Here is a 22,200-nt window from a genome sequence, read left to right on the forward strand (position 1 = left end):
GTGGATACAGAGCTTGAGGAAGCCAGAGGCAATGGATACTCCTGCAGCTAGAGGTTACAGGTGGTTGTAAGGACATGTGGGTGCTGGGAATCGAAGTCTAATCCTAGGAAATTTAAATAGAGCCTGTCTGCTCATAGCAAATAGAAGGATTTCAGAGCTGCCAACGTAATGGATGGTAACTGGGCTGTACATGATGTTTCCTGGGAGCAGCTGCAAAGCTGAATAATGGAGAAGTTACAGTTAGCCCACAAAGAGGACTGAGGGACGGCCACAGAGTAGGGGAAATGGGATGAAAAGGGCATGAAGCTGCAGATGCAAACCAAATGACTGTCCTTTCAGAATGCTGGGGGCCCTGCAGCTGACCTGTGAGGGAGTCAGGGGTGGGAAGGATAGCCAGAGCAGGTCTGCAAGAGGCATGACACAAGGCATTGTGGGAAATGTAAGTAAAATGTTCTTTTCTATCAAAAGGTTAAATGAAACCAAGGGTGTTCCATCTTTAACTAAAAAAGACATCACCTGGCAAAAGTCCCTTCCCCAGTCAGCATTTTTCTCAGATAATAGTATGTACTCAAGGCTACATCTGCTCTCAAAAGTTACACTTGAGTTAGCCAATGACATCAGAATGTAAGGCTAATGCTAGGCGTGGTGGCACACAGCTTTAACCCCAACACTTGGGAGGAGGAGGCAAGTGGATCTCTAAGTTCCAGGCCAACCTGATCTACATTGTGACTTCCAGGTCAGCTAATGGTTTCTTTGTGAAATCATGTCTCAAAGGGGGGGGGGGGCTAATTTTGAGGGTGGAGAGAGAGCTCACAGGTTAAGAGCACTTATTCTTGCAGAGGACCTGAGTTAGTTCCCAGCAACCACATGGTGACTCAAAACCATCATAACTCCATTCCAGGGGATTCAAAGTCTTTTTCTGACCTACCTGGGGATTCTGGAACATACATGGTACACATACATGCAGGCAGGCAGGCAAAAAAAAAACAACATTGATAGGCATAAAATAAATCTAAAAATATTTATTCTTCCGGAAAAAAAAAAAATGTGAGGCCAAGCTCTAGCCACCTGGAGTGAGGCATGGGCCGGCCCTTCCTGTCAGGAATGAAAGCCTAGCCTCAACCACTGTAGAAATAACACTTTTGGCTTGCCCAAATACTGTGGATTGTGACCCATTGGTGGCGGTGGGGAGACCTGGGGCCCGGGGGAGAACGGGACAGGACGACACACAGGACCCAGGCCCATTTCTAACATCATAAAGGTAGTGCTAGCAAATTCTAACTTTGGCCACGGGTATTTTAAACAGCAATGATCCGTGGCCCTAAGGGAACTTTAGTGAGGATCCACAGAGCACCTTCCAGAAGCGACCCATCCTAGGCCCCTGGGGTTCTCCCCTTGACAAGAACTCCTTCTTTGCATCCAAGGGAACTACAGTTTACAGTGCCCAGGCACACTTGGAGGAAGTCCCCATGAGCTGACTGACACTGTATCATGCTCCCTCTGGCTCATGGCATGGGTCCGGAGTTCTGCCAGGGGAATTCTATTCCCAGCTGAACCAGAGGTAGACTTTCAGTCACCCTCATTGCTTCAAAAATACATAAAAACAGAACCCACAATGTGAAAAAGGGGACTGTGACACCCCCCCCCCCATGGTACAGAGAAAGATTTGAGGAGTGTGTTGCATGTGTCAGAAGTCCACAGCCTGAGACTTCCCTTGGGCCTTTGCACGCTGACCACGCCCACCCCAACCTACACACCAGGAATCCCCAGGTCTCTACCCGATCCGGCACCATACACTGTCTACATCACACACACACACACACACACACACACACACACACACACACAAAACGACTGTCCAACCCTCCCTGGGGGATGGGGGAGAGGCGGGGTGCTGAGCCAGGGCGGGGCGGGACGGCTGTAGGTTCCACCCCCAGCTCAGCCGGACTTGGCAAAGTTTTCCTTAATTGCAGCCAGAGCTGTGCAGAGGCCAGCGGAGCAACAGGATGAACGCAGGTTCCGACCCCGTGGTCATCGTCTCAGCGGCCCGAACCGCCATAGGTGAGTGTCCCCGAAGGCCTCCCACCCGCTACCTGGCAGGTGCATAGAGTACCTGGCCCACAGCCCGCTTGCATGGTGACCCATCAGTCACACTGTGGTGGCAAGTGCAAGGCACTGGCGGTCTGAGCTCAGGCGCTGGGCAGCTCTGGGCTTGGCGAAGCATTCAAGTCCCTGTCGCATGTGTCGTCGTCGTCGTCGTCGTCGTCCTCCTCCTCCTCCTCCTCCTCCTCCTCCTCCTCGGTGGTCCTCAGTGTGCTCTGGGTTCAGATCCCTCTTCCCCATTCCCTTACAGGCTCCTTCAATGGTGCCCTGTCTACTGTGCCTGTCCACGACCTGGGGACGACTGTCATCAAAGAAGTCCTGCAGAGGGCCAAGGTGGCTCCAGAAGAGGTGTCCGAGGTCATATTTGGACACGTTTTGGCGGCAGGTAACTCCTCAGCAACCCCAGGAGAAGTCAGGCTCATTAGAAACAGACCATTTATTTGCACACTCTCACACACACACTCGCCACCGCACCTTTCTTGGCTCAGAGTTCCCTCCGCCAGGATCCTTTCTGTCCCCCCTCCTTCCTAAGCTGATGAGCCTAGACCACCGATCTGTACTGCCTTTGCATTGTTAGCAGCATTGATGATCAGCCTGGTGCTTCGGAGAATATGCATAGTGCGGCCACATGCCCCTAAAATGCCACACATTTGGTAAAAGTGTGTGGGCCTGGCACTGTGCCAGCAGCGGGAAGGCTGGCTTTACAGAACAGGTATACCCTTGTCCTCTTGTCATGAGATAGGCTGTTCCTCACTCGTGGGAGCTTAATCACTCCCTGGAAGAAGACAGGAGAGTCTAAGAATGCCTTCACTTGACCTCTGATTCCTGCTGGGTTTGTAGACCAGTGACCACTGACCATTCCGTGCTGATAATTGATTTGGAGCCTGAAGTGTTAGTATTCAAAACCAATTTCTGTTCATTGTTAGTATTCAAAACCAACTTCTGTTCTTACTGTGTCTGAGACCTGGCCCATTTGCAGGTGTGCAGGTTGAATACTCCATGATTTTTAAATGGGCGTTTTGCCCATTTAAATTAATTTTATTAATTAAATTAAATCAGATGCATGTATGTTGGTGTGCCACTTGCCTGCCTGGTGCTGGCAGAAGCCAGAAGAGGACATTGGATTCCCTGGAACTGGAGTCACAGATGGTTATGGCTGTGAGCTGCCAAGTGGGTGTGAGAATCAAACCTGTCCTCTGGCAGAGTAGACAGTGCTCCTAACCACTGTGACATCTCTCCAGTTTCTGAATATTCCATATTTAGAAAGCTACTTATTTCAGAACTTACAACCCACCAACAGATTTTTTATTTCAATATATATTGAATTTCAATTATATATATTGAATATTCAGTTGGCTGGAGGTTATACAAATGTTTATGGTTCTGGACTTGAAACCAGTCTTGTGTGTCCCATGTAAAGGGGATGGGACAGTCTTTAGTGATGACCTACCTATCCCTGTCATACCCTTCATTGTGACTCCTACCCAACACAGGAGGTCTACTGTGGCATATTTTCAGCACTCAGAAAATTGGTATTGCCCAGCCTGGTGGTAGGAGGGTGTAACCTAGCACTCTGGAGTCTGAGAACTGAGCGTCATGAGGTTGAGGCCAGCCTGAGCTACTAGCAAGACCCTTTGTCAAAGAAGAAAAGGGACAGGAGGAGGGAGAGGGGACGGCTGCTGGTGACCCTGTAGGGAGTTTTCCCAGAGTGCACAAAGCCTGAGTTTAATCCTCAGCGCTGTAAACAAAAGGAAGTTTCATATCTTGGAAGACTGCTGATTTTGAGACTATGAATGCTCAACCTGTATTTTCTTATGTTCTTTTGGTTTGGTTTGGTATTGTAGTTTGTCTTGAATATTTTTCTTTTTAAAGTTTTAAAATTATATTTATTTATTGACTGATTTTTGAGGGGTGCTACAGTGCATGCATGGGGGTTGAAGGACAACTTGTAGGAGTTTGTTCTCCCCACCCCCCCAATACAGGTCCTGGGAATTAAACTCAGATCATCAGGCTCAGTGGCAAGTGCCTTTACCCAGTGAGCCATCTTTCCATAGTTTTTTGGGGGTTTTGGTTTGGTTTGGTTTTTGACATTAGAATATCATGCAGCCCTGGGCAACCCCAAATTGACAGTGTAGCTAAGGATGATGACCTTAGAGTCTTCAGTTCTTGAGGCCTCCGTCTGCACTGCCCACTGTTCACCGTCACACTGGCTTTGTCACTGTCTTTTCTGAGCCTCTGTCAACTTGTCCTTAGGGGCTTAAAGTCTTATTTGAGCCACACCACTGTGTCATGGCTCTCCAAGGTCTGACTGTGACCTGTCATCGGCCTGCCTGTGCTCAACCGCTCCCTTCTCCCCCCCTTCCCAGACCAGTGACTCAAAGACCTTTGCATGTGTCAAAGGACATTCCATCACTGGTTTTTCTGTTACATTCTTCCACACCTCACCGGTGGGCTCCTGCAGAATTTCTTACATAATCACGACAAAACGTGACAGTGTTCAGTGAGGACCTGTTAGGTGCATGTCTTCCGAAGCACTGTGCCAAAGCGCTTCCCCTTCATTGCTCACGGAACCCTGTTCCTCTGCCTCGTGGATCCGACTAACTCCATCTAATAGAGGAGTGAATGAAACCGAGATGTCGTCACTCACCAAGGCCAGTTTGACATGGAGCCAGCACTTGAACACATATCCATCATACTCCTTAAGCCAAGACATTCCCCCAGTCACATAGGAGGTATTTAGAGAGTCACTGCTATGTGTTGAGCACCATTCTGGAAGCTAAGGGGTAAGCACTGTCTGCATCAGGTCTCCAGCATGGAGCTCATGTTCCGCTAAATGTTAGCACCTTTAATCCCAGCACTCAAGTGGAAAAGGCAGGCAGATCTCTGTGAGTTCAACACCAGGCTGATGCAATAATGTCTTCCCTAAATAATAGCTGTGCATTTTAGTTTTACCTTCAAGTTGAGACAAGCTAAGATCACCCGGAAGAGTCTTAAGGAGGAGGAATTCTCTACACGGCTGACCTGTGACTTGTCCTGAGCACTCACTCATCTCAATTGTTAATTGAGATGGGAAGACCCATCCTGAACATAGGCAGAAGCATATCATAGCTTTTCCCTGCTTAAGAGTGATGGGAGAGCCAGGCTGCAGTGGCACCTGCCTTTAATCCCAGCACTGGGAGGCAGAGCCAGGCGGTTCTCTGAATTTGAGGCCAGCCTGGGCTACAGAGTGAGTTCCAGGAAAAGCGCCAAAGCTACATAGAGAAACCTTGTCTCAAAAAACAAAACAACAACAACAAAAAAAAACCAAAAAAAAAAAAAAAAAAAAAAAAAAAGGTGATGGAGCTGGCTGAGCATGCGCAGCAGCAAGCAGGCAGCATGGTGCATTTGTTTCTCTCTCCTCTTGACTGGATGTGACGCAACTAGGTGATGGAGCTTGTGACTTAGTTTCCCCAGAAGTGATGGACTATATAAGGGAATTGTTATAGTCAAATAAATAAACCAAGTAAGCCTTATCTTCCTCAGTTGTCAGGATATTTTATCACCGCATCAAGTATTTACCAGTTAGAATAGAAATTGTTATCAGGAATAGGTTTGTTGCTGCGCAAAAGCTGGCCATGTTGCCTTTTGGGAGGAACGCGGAAGATGTTGGAAACTTAGGCTGGAAAATCCCTTGCTATTTGTAGTACTTCATGGGCCATTTTAGTGGAAGTTTGGAAGACAGTAATACTGTAGAAATGTGGACTGTGGATGCCTAGCTCAAGAGATTTCAGAGGGAGAGTTTATCACGAACTGGGCCTGGGGTCAGTCATGTGATATTTTGATTGAGAGTCTGTTTGATGATCAGGATGGGACTGAAGAATCAGAATGAGCAGAGACCATCCTCACCATGAAGATGAAACCTTCTATGGTTCATTAGGACATTAAGGAAGTGTTTCCCTAGGGTGGGCACACAGCAGCTGGCCTAAGGGGGGCCAGGCCACATCTTGACCTGCAAACCAGATTCAGCAGTCTAGGAGTCATTGTCTGGTAGTAGTTTTGAAGGCATGGAAAATGCAATTTTGAGGGGTTCTGGAGAGCACGTGAGGCTTGGCACCTTGTGGCACGGTCTGGTCTTTACAGAAAGTCTCTGAGAGGCAATTATTGAAGGTGAAGCCTCAGGTGGAACAGAGACTCCAGGATATTGGAGATGCCAGGAGTGTGGGATGTCTACCAATGAGAGCTGCAGGTAAAGACTGAGCTAGAAGCAGCAGGAAACCTTGTGGGGTGAAAGGCGAAACAGTGGACACCTATGCCCTTTGCATCCCAGAAGGCTGTCTGACCTGAACTATGAGGGTTTGATGTATACTGCTAGATTTGGGTTTTACTTAAGTGTGGTTGTTTTTTGTTTTTATTTGTTTATTTATTTATTTATTTTTGGTTTTCAAGACAGGGTTTCTCTGTGTAGCCCTGGCTGTCTTGGAATTCGCTCTGTAGATCAGGCTAGCCTCAAACTCACAGAGATCCACCTTCCTCTGCCTCCTGAGTGCTGGGATTAAAGGTGTGCACCACCAAATCCAGCAAGAATATTTGAATGCATAATTTGCTTTTTATTTTTATTTTTAGGAAGCCCTGTTAAGTGACTTTGGACTTTTAAAGAGACTTTGGACTTTTACAGTTGCACTGCATTTTATATTACGATATTAACCTGAGACTTCAGAGACAAGGATAAAAAGTTATCGTTTAAAGGTGAAAAGTTTCTGTGTGGGCTAACAAACAGTGTGTTGTGCTGGTTAGCTTTTTGTTTTGTTTTGTTTCGGAGGGGTGGTTCTCTTTTGGGAGGAGGGTTATTTGTTTGTTGAGACAGTGTCTCATAGTATACCCTTGGCTGTCCTGGAACTCACCATGAAGACCAGGCTTGCCTAGAACTCACAGAGATCTAGCTGTCTCTGCATTTTTATTTGTTTAGTGCATCTATCTGTGTACACATATATGTGCATGTATGTATATATACATGCATAGATATGTGAGGGTGCCTGTGAAGGCCAAAAGAGGGCTTTGAATCCCCTGGACCTAGAATTACAGGCTGTTGTGAGCTGCTTGCCATGAGTGCTGGGAACAAAGTTCAGGTTCCCTCAGCTAGGGTTTAAGATTTCCTGAGCCATGGGCTTTTGACCAGGTTTACACTACCAACCCACGCCTTCTAGAGAAAGTGTGCTCCACTTTCGTAGGGTATCTTTGTTTAAACTCTCCTTTAAAATGTACTTTTAAATTAGCTTACAGAGTAGTTGTTTCCATAAGGGTTTTTCATTCATTCCTTCCTCTCCCCCATTATCCGTCCCTATCCCTGGTTAAAATTTTAGCCCCCAGTATTCCTTCTTTTACTATCATATACCTATGTCTAATGGCCCCTCACCCCTAAGACCTCTTCCTCTCCTCCTCTCACGGGTCCTTTCTAACTTCCTGAGCTCAAGAAATTAAACACACACATCTAAAAATCCAAAGCTCCGTCTTCCTTGCTAAGGTAGTGTCTGGCTTTTTTGGTGAGGTGTGTTTCTTGGAGGCAACAGATAGTTCCTGCTTTTCAATCCAGTTTACTAGTCTGAGTCTTTTGATTGGGGGATTGAGATCATTAATATGTAGAGTTATTTTTGAAAGGTGCTCATTGATGCCTGCCATTTTGTTGAATTTTAGTGTTTTTGTTTGTTTGTTTTGTTTGTTCTCTTTCTCTCTTGCTTGGTATTATTCTAGCTTGATTTATTCTTTCCTGCGGCTGCATGGGTAAATTTGTTTATCTCGGCTAAGTATTTTTTTCAAGTATGTTCTGTAAAGTTGGCTTAATAGTCATAAATTCCTTTAGTCTATTATTGTCATGGCAAGTTTTTATCTTTCTTTTAATTATAACAGATAGTTTTACTGGTATAGTATTATAGGTTGGCAGCATTTTATCTTTCAGAACTTGTTATATATCTTTCCAAGCCCTCTGGCTTTGTAAACTTTCATCTGAGGGGTCCAGCTGTTAAGAGCACTGGCTGCTCTTCCAGAGAATCGGAGTTCAATTCCCAGTACCCACATGGCAGGTCACAACTGTCTGTAACTCTAGTTCCAGAGGATCTGACACCCTCACACCAATGCACACAAGATAAAAGTTAAAATAAAATACTTTCAGTTGAGTAATCTGGTGTCATCTGATGAGTCTGCCTTTATGTGTGACTTGGTGCATCTCTCTTGATGTTTTATATTTACTTTCTTTATTCTGTATATTAAGTGTTTTAATTATAATGTGACAAGAATAGTTCTCTTCTGGTCTGTCTGGTGTCCCAAATGCCTCTTGTATCTGGATTAGCATCTATTTTCCTAACTCTGGGAAATTTTCTGTTACGATTCTTTTTAAATTGTTTTCTATGCCTTTAGAATGAGATTCTTCTTCTTTGCCTCTAATCCACAAATGTAGTCTTTTCAGTCTGTTGCACCAATCTTGGAGTTCTTGTCTTTGTCCTTGTTGACTGTGATAGTTCCTCCACTTGGTCGGTAAGCTCAGACATTCTGTCCTGTCCTTGGTGGACTCCATCATCACTGAGGCTGTACAGAGGGGTTCTATCTGTTTTTATTTTTTTGTTTTTGTTTTTTTCTGATATTTCAAGACAGGTTTCTCTGTGTAGCCCTGACTGTCCTAGAACTCGCTCTGTAGACCAGGCTGGCCTCGAGCTCAGAGATCCACCTGCCTCTGCCTTCTAAGTGCTGGGACTAAAGAAGTGAGCTACCATTACTCAGCATCTATGTTCAATCCAATTTATTACATTTTCTATTTCCAGAATTTAGGTTACTTTTTCTTCACCAGTTCTCTCTCTTTGTTGAATCCCTGTTTCAGACCATCCATCTCCTGTCTTGTTTCATTCAACCATTGGTGTTCTTGAATATGACTGTCATAGTCTATGGCTGGGGCTTCATTTAACTCACTCACTAGATACCATTGTTTTAGGGTTAATGTTTTAGAGGAACTATGTTGTCTTATGTTTTTTGGTTTTTGTTGAATTTCGTTTTTGTTTTTTGAGACAGGATTTCTTTGTGTAGCCTTGGCTATCCTGGTACAAGCTCTGTAGACATGCCTCTGCCTCCCAAGTGCTGGGATTAAAGGAGTGCACCATCACCTCCCACTTTATGTTTTTTATGTTTCTTATGTTCCTGTGTTGAGATTTTAGGTATTATCTGGTGTTATTTCTTTGCTTGCCTGCTTTTTTTCTTTTAAATCAGCTATATTCTTTCAGTTCAAGTATTTGCAATGTTCAAGTGGGACTTGGAGATGGCAGTGTTGAGTGTGTAGTTTAGAAAATAATTCCTCAGACCAGAAGCTCTGGATGCCTGACATAAGCTTTATATTATTCTATGGGATAGTAGCAAGAGATGTTTGGTAGTTTCATTAAACAGTCATCATACTAGCCAATTAATAACAGTGGTCCCTTTGACATCAATAACTTGGAAAACAACCAACCAAACATACTATGGAATGCATTGGATTTCAATTAATAAGATTAGGAATGGGAGGGAAATGGGGTGGGTAAGGATAAGGATTAAGTGGTAGATGGACTTGGAAAGGAGAACATGGGTAGGAGGAAGTATTTAGATGGACTTTGTCAAGGTAGAGTGGGTAAGGATTAGATTAACTTTGAAAAAATTCGAGGTGAGTAGCTGGGAGGGGAAAGTTGAGACTGTTATAGTCCATAGATTTCAGAATCTGTTAAAGCTACTGAAGGTTATAATTAAGAAGTAACAAAGAGAAGAAGGCCAGGTGACAGTGGTGTATGCCTTTAATCCCAGCACTCGGGAGGCAACCTGATCTCTGAGTCTAAGGCGTCTACAAAGTGAAACTCAGGGCTACACAGAGAATGAGAGAGAGAGAGAGAGAGAGAGAGAGAGAGAGAGAGAGAGAGAGAGAGAGAGAGAGAGAGAGAGACAGAGAGAGAGAGAGAGAGAGAGAGAGACAGAGAGAGAGAGAGAGAGACAGAGAGAGACAGAGAGAGAGAGAGAGACAGAGAGAGAGAAGAAGGAGGAGGAGGAGGAGGAGGAGGAGGAGGAAGAGGAGGAAGAGGAGGAGGAAGTGAGAGGGAGGCACACGGGAATATGAGGATCCTATTTAAGGTATGTCCAAAGAGTACAGTAAAGAACAGCAAACTGGGTGAAGAAATGCAAACGAAAGGCCTAAAACCTGAGCAATATACAGAAAAAGCAAAACCAGCATGAGAGATGGAAGAATAAAATTAAAGAGGAGAAAAGGAATACTTAGGGAGTGAATTGCTGGCCCAGTTGAACTAAGCCGAAAGGTCAAGTTCTCAGGTCCCTCTGGCTGTCTGGTTCCACAGGATGTGTGGCACAGAGAATGGGAGCCTTTGCTCTCGGCAGCCTCTGTTCTGAGGCTGGGAGGGGCAATGGTAAGCCCTTGGCTGGTGATTCCCTCCAAGTCCAGCATTCCACAGTGGCCTTTCCTGGTCCTGCATATCCTGGGTATGTGAAGAACCAACTTCCCTGGCCTTCTGCTACTTTTAAGTATGTGTTATATTTATTCTAACTGAAGACAGTCCCCTCAGTTAAAGAAAAAAAGGCATTTATCAGTTATTTTGCTATATATATTATATATATGTATATGTGTGTATATATATATAAAATATGTAACATATATGTGTTGCTTATAGATTTTATTGATTGATTTTTTGAGACAGGATTTCTCTGTGTAGCCCTGGCTGTCTTGGAACTCACTCTGTAGACCAGGCTGGCCTCTAACTCACAGAGATCCACCTGCCTCTGCCTTAAAGGTTTGTACCAGTACTGCTCATTTTTTATATTTTTAACTATGTATATGTGTATATGAGTTTAAGTACTTGAGAGAAATGCGCACAGAGGCAAAGAGAGGGTGATAGTACCATGGAGTTAGAGTTACAGGCTGAGAACAAAGCTCAGGTCCTCTGCAAGGACTGTAAGGACTTTTAACCACTGAGTCATCTCTCGAACCCCCACTCCACCTTTTTTTATCTTTTTAAAACAGCCTTACTATGTAGTGCAGACTGACCTAGAAGTTGCTCTGTAGTACATGTGGGCCTCAAACTGACCATGCAATACATGCTGGTCTCAAACTTAGAGTAGAGCCCAGGTTAATTTTGAACCTTGTGTATGATCTCCAGCCTGATTTTATATATAATTTGTTACATATGCTCTATTCACAGTATAATGAGTAGTAACTCCCCTTTTTGTTCTGAGTGTCATACCTAGCCTCTGGGAACAAAATGCTCTCCAAGTCTGAATTACGCCTTGTGTTTACAGGCAGCAGAACTAGCTGGCTGTTACCCTTGGTCTTAACTACCTGTCTTCCCAACTAGGAGGAAAAGTCTGGCCCTCTCTAGAGATGAAGGCCTCGAGGTTCTGTCCTAAGGTGTTGGGAACTTGCTTGTGGAGGAGTCGCACAAGGTGCCATCTGTCCCAGGTCTAGAGTGGCAGGCAGAGAGGAGACAGGCATCTGTGCTGCTGGAGAACTGAGCTGGCCTGAAGGCATGGGAGGCGGCAGGCCATCTCCTTGACTCAGCCCTCACTTGTCCCCGATTTTTACCTTTTCCCCTGATGGCTTAGAGGCTCCCGTGTTCCCTGTTCCAGGTTGTGGGCAGAATCCTACTCGCCAGGCCAGTGTGGGGGCAGGGATCCCCTACTCGGTTCCAGCGTGGAGCTGCCAGATGATCTGTGGCTCAGGCCTCAAAGCCGTGTGCCTGGCAGCCCAGTCCATAGCCATAGGCGACTCCAGCATTGTGGTTGCAGGAGGCATGGAGAACATGAGCAAGGTAAGTGCCTAGGGGCCCACCATCCTCCTCGGCAGGGTGCATGTCCTGCTGAGGAACACAGACAGCCACTCAGCCTGGACCCGTGCCTGAATGAATGTTCATTGTTCTCCAGGGTGCATGAGAAATCCTGTGTGAAGAACAGCCTGTCAGCCAGGCAGTGGAGGAGGCAGAGGATAACTTTTCTAAGCTGTTGTTCCAGAAGCATACAGTGTTTTCTGAAATGAACCCACAAGAGTAGCTATCCCTGTTTACTATGTAGCTGAGGTTAGCCCAGGACTTGCTGTGTCTAACCTAGCCTTAAGTGCTTGCCTCTCCAGCTCTGACTCCTGAGTGATATGTATATATATGTATTTGTCACTGTGCTCAGAGAAACCTTTTAGTTTATATATTTATTTTTAAAGATTTATTTATTTATTGTATACAGTGTTCTGTCTGCATGTATGCCTGCAGGTCAGAAAAGGGCGCCAGATCTCATTACAGATGGTTCTGAGCCTTAATGTGGGTGCTGGGAATTGAACTCAGGACCTCTGGAAGTCAGTGCTCTCAACCTCTTAAGCTCTTAAGCTCTGAACCATCTCTCCAGTCCCCAAAAAACCTTTGGAAAATTTTGGATATTTTTCAAGTATCCAAAACTAAAACACACACACACACATACTCTCTCCCTCCCTCCTTCTCTTCCTTATTTCATTTTTTTTTTTTTTTTTTTTTTTTTGAGACAGGGTTTCTCTGTGTAGCCCTGGTTGTCATGGAACTTACTCTGTAGATCAACCTGGCCTTGAACTCACAGAGATCCTCCTGCCTCTGCCTCCAGAGTGCTGGGATGAAAGGTGTGAGCCACTACCACCTGGCCAAAGCTTTTTTTTAGGAGTTGTCTTCTTTACAACTTTAAAGGTTTAAAAGCTCCTTTTTATCATGCCCAAATAGTTAATAAACATGTCTATTACAGGAAATTCATCTTGAGAACACTAAAACGACTATTTCACAGGCTACTGACTAACTTCTGAGAGGTGTCATCCTTAGGAAGTTGACAAGGTCATGAAGGCCACCTGAATCATCCAGATTCATAATTCAACTCCTCTACTTACTATCAAAGAATAAAAACTAGATAGTTCAACAAAGGAGCAACTGCTCCTGACTGATATTCCTGGCTAGGTCCCCAGATTTTCCACTTGAGATGCTGTCAGGGTTTTCATACCATGGTAGGTTGTTTCCCATCATGCACTACTGTCCTTCTCCTCTTCTTAAAAATAAATAATAATAATAATAGAGGCTGGGTGTGGCGGGGCACACCTTTAATCTCAAAAGAGAAATATTAGTAAATACAACACATTTCTCACCCATGTTACTGGGAAGTGGGCACATGCCCCTCCCCAGGTGGAGTCAGGACAACTGCTGGAGTGGGTTCTCTCCTTCCACCAGGTGGGTTGTGGGGATTGAACTCGGGTCGTCAGACTTGGTGCCAGTGCCTGATGTACTGAGCCATCTCACTGACACTGCCTTGCTTTCTTTTTCTTCTTTCCCTCTTTTGGATTCACTTATTTATTAATTGGTTTTTCAAGACAGGTTCTCCGGGTAACCATGGCTATGCTGTAACCTGCTCTGTAGACCAGGCTGGGCTCAAACTGAGAGATCTACCTGTCTCTGCTTCCTGAGTGTAGGGATCAAAGGTGTGCACCACCATGCCACTTCCCTAACCCCCAGAATTTAGACAGGGTCCTATGTAGCTTGGACTGGCTGGAACTCCCCATGTATTCCAGGTTGGCCTCAAACTCACAGAAATCCACCTATCACTGCCCACACCAGTCAGGTAGGATTCTGTGCACCTGGAGCAGCCTGTTCCTAGACACAGCTCATCAGCCCAGGGTACAGCACATCCCTAGGCAGTGTTCTTTCTCCTTTTGACCTGGAGCCAGAGCTCAGAACAGTCCACACACAAATAATCAAGACCATGATTTGCACACAGAGCACGAGGAGCCTCAGCAGGACAGATCTCTACCACTTCAGGGCCCTGACCAGAGGGAAACAGGAGATAGGCTAGCTTGTTTTGGACCTGTTTTCCCTCTGTAAGGAAGAGTCGAGTCACACATTGCCCCTTAACCTTCCTGTCATGGACCTTGATCAGGAGGGACCCCAGGGACCAGACCTTGTTGATCTTCTAGAGGGTAGGACATGTAAAAGCCACCCATGGTGAAGCATGCCCAGTCCCTGCTGATCAGGAGGCTAAGAAGCACATGAGCCCAGAAACTCAAGACCAGCCTAGATCACACAGCCAGACCTCACCTCAAAAAACCAAAGGAAAGAACATGGACCAGGATCACAGGGAACTACCCCTGTCCAGGAGGCTTGCCATTCCAGTCTGTGTCACCCAGTGCTGTCCTTCAAGCTGGCCCTGCAGTGGAACAGTACCTTCTTGTGGAGGCAGCTCCAGGTCTGACCTTGGAGCCACTGGTCAGAGATCAGTGAGTTCAGCAACTGCAGAGCTCAGGAGGAGGCCAAAGTTCACAAAGTGAATGGAGTCCTTCTGGTTGGATGTAGTCAAGTGCAGGCCTGCACCTAGGGCTGCTGTGTGTGCTCACACAAGCCAACATGGCATCAGTGCTGTTATTCCCAGTTTACAGGTGGGAACACTGATGTCCAGAGCTGCCACTTAAATGTATGGCTTTTGCTTCTTTGCTTCTTAAAAAAAAAAAAAAAAAAGCATATGATATTATGGGTTTAATTATGTCATCTTCATCCATAGATATCACTGTACTTTGATTCACCTCTGTTGACTCCTTGCCCATTAATTACCCTTTCCATTGTATGCTGGCTGCTTTTGAAATGCTGGAAGTCAAGAATAACTTCTCCTCAAAAACCCCCCTCTCAGTTCATATCGCAACCTGAGTATTCTCCCTATGGGTATTCTGTCTCCTATCAGAATAGATATTGGATGTGCTGGAGCAATGAACAGTAGTGAAAGGCTTGTACTATTCTTGCAGAGGACCCAAGTTCAGTTCCTAGCATCCATGTCAGGGGCCTCACATCTGCCCATAGTCCAGCAGGGCGTCCAATACCCTCTGGTCTCTTTGGTGTGCACTCACGTGGTGTCCATAAAGTCATTCAGGCACACACACACAGAACATTTTTTAAAGTAGGTACATGATTCTGGTTTTTATGCCATCTCCTTAGGTAATACTTACTTCTCGAGAAGAAAAAAAAAATGACACCATAAGGAATGAAGACACAGAATGCACAGGTCTGAGAGAGAAACGGGCAAGTTACAGAGGAATAGATTGCTAAGAGAAGGCAGGTGGGATTGTCTGCTAATGCCAAGAGGTTTCAGGCCCTGACCTGGGGAAGCAGGTAGTGGGAAGATGGGCTTGATGGGTAAATGAAAAGGGAGGAAGCACTGCCCAGACCATTCTGAGGCTGAGTGGGATCCTAAGGAGAGGGCTCTTGACAACCAAGTCTAACTTGTTCTTACTTCCTGTTTCCAGGCCCCTCACTTGGCTCACCTGAGAGCAGGAGTCAAGATGGGGGAGATGCCGCTGGCTGACAGCATCCTCTGTGATGGTCTCACAGATGCGTTTCACAACTACCACATGGGCATTACAGGTGAGGCTGATGCGGATGCACACACCAGCTTTAAAGAGGGTGACGAGAGCATGTGACAGTGTTATTGCAGAAGCTCTGAGTCTGAAGGCTGTCCTGCTAATCTGTTATGGCGTGGTAGTGAACTTGGTGATTCTTTCTGTGTGTGTGTGTGTGTGTGTGTGTGTGTGTGTGTGTGTGTGTGTGTGTGTTTCTGTCTGTTCAACATATGAATCTAGGAAATTGGACTCAGATCATCCATCTTGGCAACAAGTCTCTTAACTCACTAGTCTATTTCATTCGCTTTTTGTTGTTTGTTTTTGCTCTTTTGGAGGCCCACCACCCACAGAGGCTTATTCTTAATTATAAATGCCTGGCCTTAGCTTGGCTTATTTCTAGCCAGCTTTTCTTAACTTAAATTATCCCATCTACCTTTTGCCTTTGGGCTTTTCCTGTTCTCTTACTTCTGTAATTCTTATTCTTACTCTGTGGTTTGCTGTGTAGCTGGATGGCTGGTCCCTGGAGTCCTCCTACTCCTCTTTTATCCTCCTCTCAGTTTTCTCCTTATATACATCCTTTCTCCTGCTTTACTATTGTCTGTTCAGTTCTTTATTAGACCATTAGGTGTTTTAGACAGGCACAGTAACACAGCTTCACAGTTAAACAAATGCAACATAAACAAAAGTAACACACCTTCAAAATAATATTCTACATTTTTTTTTTCTTTTTTTTCAGGGCTGAGGACCGAACCCAGGGCCTTGTGCTTGCTAGGCAAGCACTCTACCACTGGGCTAAATCCCCAACCCCAACATTATTTTTAAATACAGGGTTTCTCTGTGTAGCCTTGGGTGTCCAAGAACTCATTTCAGTAGATAAGGCTGGCCTGGAACTCAGAGATCCACCTGCCTCTGCCTCCCAAGTGCTGGGATTAAAGGCGTGCGCCACCACACCTGGCTTTCTCTTTTCTCAAGATTTAATAGTATAATAGATCAACTTTGAAGATGAGCTAAGAATTAGTATTGATGTTAAATTTCCTGATTGTTTAAAAAGGGTTTTAAAATCTGTATTTGTGTGTGCATTGGCACACAGGTATGCAAGTACTATAGTGATTGTCTAGAGGTCATAGGTCAACCTGCAGTAGTCAGTTACTCTCCCTCTGTGGAATCCAGGTCTTCAGCATTGGCAGCAAGCATCTTTATCTTGCTGCGGAGACATATCATCAGCTCGATTCTGTTTTTAAATAATCTATAAATATTTTGTTCAAGGGAAGTATATAATGATTTAATTCAGAGATAAAAGGGAATTGTATTTTCATCTTTGCCTCAGGTGGTTAGGAAAGAGAATGTTCTGGTAAATGGGGCAAAAATATTAATGGTGTATCTGGATACTGATTTCTGGAAGTTTACACTTCCTTATATAGAAAGAAAGAAAAGCCGGGCATGGTGGCACAAGCCTTGAATCCCAGCAGAGACAGGTGGATCTCAGTGAGTTCCAGAACAGGATCCAAAGCTATAGAGAAACCCTGTCTCAGGGGAACAGAAAAAAGAAAAAGAGAAAGAAAAGAAATGCCTGTCAAGAGGCACTGGATTTCCGGTCCACTATCAGGACAGCAGAACCAGCCTGTAGAGCAGTGCCTCTCTTACCAAGAGGTCTGCTGGTGTGTACTGTTAATTCTGGTTAAATGTAACTTGAGCTACCAAAACCCAGCTCATGAATATGCTGTTTTTGCCTTTTCTTCTCCTCAGCTGAAAATGTAGCCAAAAAATGGCAAGTAAGTAGAGAAGCCCAGGACCAGGTTGCAGTTCTGTCCCAGAACAGGGCAGAGTGTGCACAGAAAGCTGGCCACTTTGACAAGGAGATTGTGCCAGTGTTGGTGTCTTCCAGAAAAGGTGAGTGTGGAGAGCACAGTAACATGAACCTGTTTGCAGGCATCAATAACGCCTGCAAGGATGGTAGGTAGGGCCGTTTGGGAACTGGTCTTTACAAGTTGTAAAGGTGTAGACTTTATACATCTGAATGTGAGCGAGCAGATAGTGATGTGGTGTTTTGAGACATGGTCCTGCTGTGTAGCCCTGGATGAACTACAGGTCACTATGTAGACCAGGCTACCCTCCTCCTGCTTGTGCTGCTGAGAGCTGGGATTACAGGTGAGCCACCACACCTGGCTGAAAAATACTGTCTACATGGGATGTGGTCACATGGGAAACTATCATCTTCAAACTGTCCACAGCTGCAATGTGTATTATCCAGTGGGCTCCACGAAAAGTGGAGCATCAGTTTGTGGTTGTCAGGAAGACAACTCTCCTATGCAGTCTAAATAAAGCCTTTCCAGTTGCTCCCATGTACATCTCACATCCTATTTGCAGAGGATGTATCATGTTAGGTTACTGTCCATGCTCTGAATCTGCAGACAGTTCCCTTATCAATAACTGATATCCATGCTCAGCTCACAGAGGGTGGATTGTTCTGCTCCTGATTCAGTTTTAGCCAGCTCAATGCAATCACAAACCCATGTACACACAATTCAAATACCTCTGTCCTTAGGAAGGCCTGTGGATTTGGAACACAGCCAGACTGTCTCATGAAGAGTTCTCATAGGGTAGCATGTAGTAATTCTAGTAATTCCTACAGGAATGGAAGTGGGTAAACGTTAATAAACCTTTCTGCCAAATATGAATCCTCTTGTCTCTGAGATGTCCCCAATCCCAGCCCTCTGCCTTCTCTGTCTTCATCCCAGGTAACTGGTTTTACTTTTTTCAGGTCTTACTGAAGTGAAAATTGATGAGTTTCCTCGCCATGGGAGTAACATGGAAGCCATGGGCAAGCTAAAACCTTACTTTCTTACCGATGGGACGGGAACCGTCACCACTGCCAATGCAACAGGTTCAATTTCTGAAGGGAACTGGGGAAAGTGCAGACTTTGGTGAGGTCTACCAAGTGATTATGTCTTTCTACACAAAATGATTCCTAAAGCTGGGTTTATGGAAAAGCTTGTCCTTTCTATAGTATTGGTTATTAATCTGTTCTAAAGTGATTTGCTTTCTTGACATCTAGAATAGACAGATAAGAGCTCCAGAGTAGCTGGATATAGTGGTGCACACTTTTAATCCCAACACTTGGGAGTTAGAGGCAGGTGGATCTTTGTGAGTTCAAGGTCAGCCTAGTTTATAAAGTGAGTTCCAGGAAAGCCAGGGGTATTACACAGAGAAACCCTGTATGGTTTCAAGGTTGTCCCGGTCTAAGTAATAAATTCTAGGTTAGCCAGAGCTACATAGTGAGACACTATCTGAAAACAAAACCCTATATTCATTCACTACATACTTTTCCAATTCCAGGAAGTCCCAGTACCTGTAAGGCCTTGGCTTATTTCTTCATTTTTCTTTCATCCTCGGTGCCCCATCCCCCTCATCTCCTTAGCTATTGGGGGCATCTCACAATGTATGGTCGACATCATATTCCATACTTGACCACTTCTGAGTACACTGTGAAGTCTGATGAGTCACAGCAAAGGGCCTTGCTAACTTGTCAGTAACTTAATGGTTTCAGGTAGAAAAGGAGGCCCTGGGTCTATACCTGGGGTTAGAGAGCACTGTAGAAACCAGGTCACCTGTTTACAGGGATGAACGATGGTGCCGCTGCTGTGGTTCTTATGAAGAAGACAGAAGCCGAGAGTCGAATGCTGAGACCTTTAGCAAGAATAGTTTCCTGGTCACAGGCTGGTGTGGAGCCTTCCATTATGGGAACAGGACCAATTCCAGCCATCAAGCAAGCTGTGAGTCTCTTTTAGCAATGAGTGTGTGTGTCTGTGGACACACTTGGGCACATGTATGACAGGGTTTGAGGAAGCCCAGGCTGCTTTCAAACTGTGTAGCCAGAGGATATTGATCTGCTCTTCCACCTAGTAGCTTCCCAAATGCTGAGGTTACAGGGGAGCATTAGCAGTGATGTTAACTTTTAAATTTTCACTTTTCTGTGTGCATATACATGGTGTAAAGTATGCTGCTCTGTAGTAAGCACTCTTTAAACCTCTACTCCAAACCTTTCCACTCTCGATGTAAGGAGGTGCTTTGACTTTCCGCCACTAGGTTTCATTTGCCCCATGCCTGCCCACCCCAACCTCTTCAGCATGGGATTACAAGTGTACATCTCTAAGCCTGGCTTTCTTAAAATATGGGTGCTGAGGATTGAGCTCTGCCAGTTCAAACCTAAAAAGTACTAGATCTAAATGTTCTGTATTACACCTAACAGGACAGTTTGGACTTCCTTTCTACATTAGGGGTAAAGTCCATCTTTTTGGTTTTGAGGCTGGGCCTTGCTCTACATAGCTCAACCTGGCCTCAAATTTAGTTGGCCTGTCCAGCCTCTTAAATGCCCAGACTACAGGCCTGCCACTCTCTAGCTCGAGTATCTTCTACACTGTGGTGTGTCACTAAAGGAGTCCGTCATATCGCTCTTACGGGAACATTATGTAGGCTGATTTCAGCCCATTGAACCCTTGGGACACAGGTAGAAGGCACCATGACACACCTAACTTCATAGTAGCAGTTTCCAGAATCCCATACATCATGTATCTGTCAATAACTAATGGTTTAACTTCATTTTTCCTGTAGGTTGCCAAAGCAGGCTGGACCCTGGAGGATGTTGACGCATTTGAAATCAATGAAGCCTACGCAGCTCTCTCTGTTGCAATAGCTAAAGAACTTGGATTAAACCCCAAGAAGGTAACCAATAGGGCAAGTTGTGCTGTTTGCCAGTGAACTTGCACAATCCAAGTTTGTTTCTGCCATGTGTTCAGTTGACTTGTTGGTTGCTTTTCACAGCAAAGAACTGAGTATGTTAGTTCACAATGAACAGGACATTCTAGAAACAAGGGATCAGAGTTGTCACAGGCAGTATTTACTCCTAAGCTTTACAGGGAAAGTTGAGTTTGAAAGGGTGGTTTGCTAGCATTAACACTGAGAGGAGAAAGACAAGACTGGGGGTGTTAGCCTGTGTCCACACAAGACTGACTTAAGATCCTCTCCTTTCCTGCAGGTCAACATCGATGGAGGAGCCATTGCCTTGGGCCATCCTCTGGGAGCATCTGGCTGTAGGATTCTAGTGACCTTGTTACACAGCCTTGAGAGAATGGGCGGGACACGTGGTGTGGCAGCCCTGTGCATTGGGGGTGGGATGGGGATAGCAATGTGTGTTCAGAGAGGATGATCTGCCTGACAGCCATCAGCCTTGAAATGTTCTTGTTAAATCAGTGAAACACTAGATAGTAGGTGAAATCAGAGGACCAAAGTGAGGACAGGAACCCAGGTGGACAGCCTGCTGAACTTTAATGTGAGTCACCCAGGGCTAAGACATTGCACCTGACACTTCTATAAATAAAAGGGAGATCCAATCAGTCATCAAGGGCTCCAGAGTGAACGGCATTTTCGTAACTTCCATGTTTATCGTCTTTGCTTTCTGGGTGCAATTTTATCAGATCATCGATTCGAAGAATGGTGATTGCAGCTTCTGTTGCAAACTTCAGGCTCTTCACTTTAACTATGGTTGGTTCAAACACCCCTGCTTGCTTGTTGTCTCGTGGCTTCCCATTAATCAAATCAAGACCAATCCTGTAATGGTGGAAATCTGATTCAATGACCTCTTCCAAGCGGATATGGAGTATTCCAGCTATTCTAGTCCACAAGACTGGGAGTTCTAACAAGTGTACCTCTGGGAGTAGAAAAGCTGGTAGTGTAACAGACAAACCTACCTGCCAAACATTTAGCAAAAGTCACATGTTGCATGCTGATATTATGTTCAGCCAAGTTCTGCATACAGTTTGGTGGCCGAAAGATTCCTTTGCCTAGTGACAGCACAGTTGTCTTACTTGGTGTTATGTATACTTTATGAAGTCCTCATAAGGACCAGATGAGGTAATGATACACTATTCTGAGACTGTATTCACTGTAAGCTGAGGGGGCTGCCTGAAAAGGGTAAGAATAATCTAAGATCATCCTCGTGGACTTCTTACAGACTATCCAGAGTGTCAGGATGGAATCCAGAGTTTACACCTAGAACATAACACTGCTAAAAGTCAGCCGCCACCATCAGATAGGTACCAAGCAACAATGATTCCTGTAATGCTTCAGTATGTGACAAATATTTCACAAGGTGTAGGGAGGGACAAAGGTACTATGATGAACTCATGACAGTTGACAATGGAACATTGTATACTCACCACTTGAGATTTTTACGTTCTGGGTTAACTTGAGCCTCATTGTGAAAAGCTCTTAACTTGGCAACCAGGTCAGTGGAGTCCTGGGCAGCATTCACTGCCAGTGTATTAGGAATAACAAGAAGAGATCTTGCAAACTCTGCAATAGCAAGCTGTTCCCGAGATCCCTAGGAAGAAAGACATGCAGTGTCTTCAGGAAAGAAAACAAAGCACACAGCAGTATGTTCTGACAGGTCTACCCAACACCACCATCTCCTAGGCCGCCTTTCCGAATCCACCCTTACCATACTGGTTGCATAGTTTTCAAGGTATATGGACAGGGCAGCTTCTACAGCACCTCCACCTGGGACCACAGATTTTGACTCCAAAACTCTCTTCACCACACAAAGAGCGTCATGTAAAGACCGCTCCATTTCATCACACATGAAATCATTTGCTCCTCTCAAGATAATTGATGCAGATGTACGAGCCTTGGTACTACAAAAAAAAACAAGTAAAGTCATTAGTGTTCTTTAA

At 45.0% G+C, this 22,200-nt stretch overlaps 2 protein-coding genes across 3 annotated transcripts in view; one reads left to right on the forward strand and one right to left on the reverse strand.

The window, feature by feature from the left end:
- Nucleotides 1-22,200, reverse strand: part of Tcp1 (t-complex 1) — a 31,921-nt gene that overhangs the window by 2,277 nt on the left and 7,444 nt on the right. The window contains exons 10-12 of one of the 2 annotated variants that reach the window (XM_076552874.1): nt 21,969-22,161; nt 21,688-21,851; nt 20,831-21,079 (exon numbers count right to left, since the gene is read on the reverse strand). In XM_076552874.1, the coding sequence (XP_076408989.1) occupies nt 20,863-21,079; nt 21,688-21,851; nt 21,969-22,161 (574 nt within the window). In that variant the 3' untranslated portion in view covers nt 20,831-20,862. Of the gene's footprint in view, nt 1-20,780; nt 21,080-21,687; nt 21,852-21,968; nt 22,162-22,200 lie in introns of those variants that run through there. The other variant, XM_006978035.4, reaches the window with a different exon arrangement.
- Nucleotides 1,974-20,869, forward strand: LOC102911173 (acetyl-CoA acetyltransferase, cytosolic-like). Its single transcript, XM_076552876.1, has 9 exons — nt 1,974-2,061; nt 2,354-2,488; nt 11,722-11,903; nt 15,380-15,497; nt 17,219-17,362; nt 18,234-18,356; nt 19,091-19,245; nt 20,084-20,194; nt 20,508-20,869. Exons 1-9 carry the CDS (start codon nt 2,007-2,009, stop codon nt 20,676-20,678), a joined length of 1,194 nt encoding a protein of 397 aa, XP_076408991.1. The 5' UTR covers nt 1,974-2,006; the 3' UTR covers nt 20,679-20,869.

This window comes from Peromyscus maniculatus, chromosome 16 (genome assembly GCF_049852395.1).
Source record: "Peromyscus maniculatus bairdii isolate BWxNUB_F1_BW_parent chromosome 16, HU_Pman_BW_mat_3.1, whole genome shotgun sequence".
Taxonomy (NCBI): Eukaryota; Metazoa; Chordata; class Mammalia; order Rodentia; family Cricetidae; genus Peromyscus; species Peromyscus maniculatus.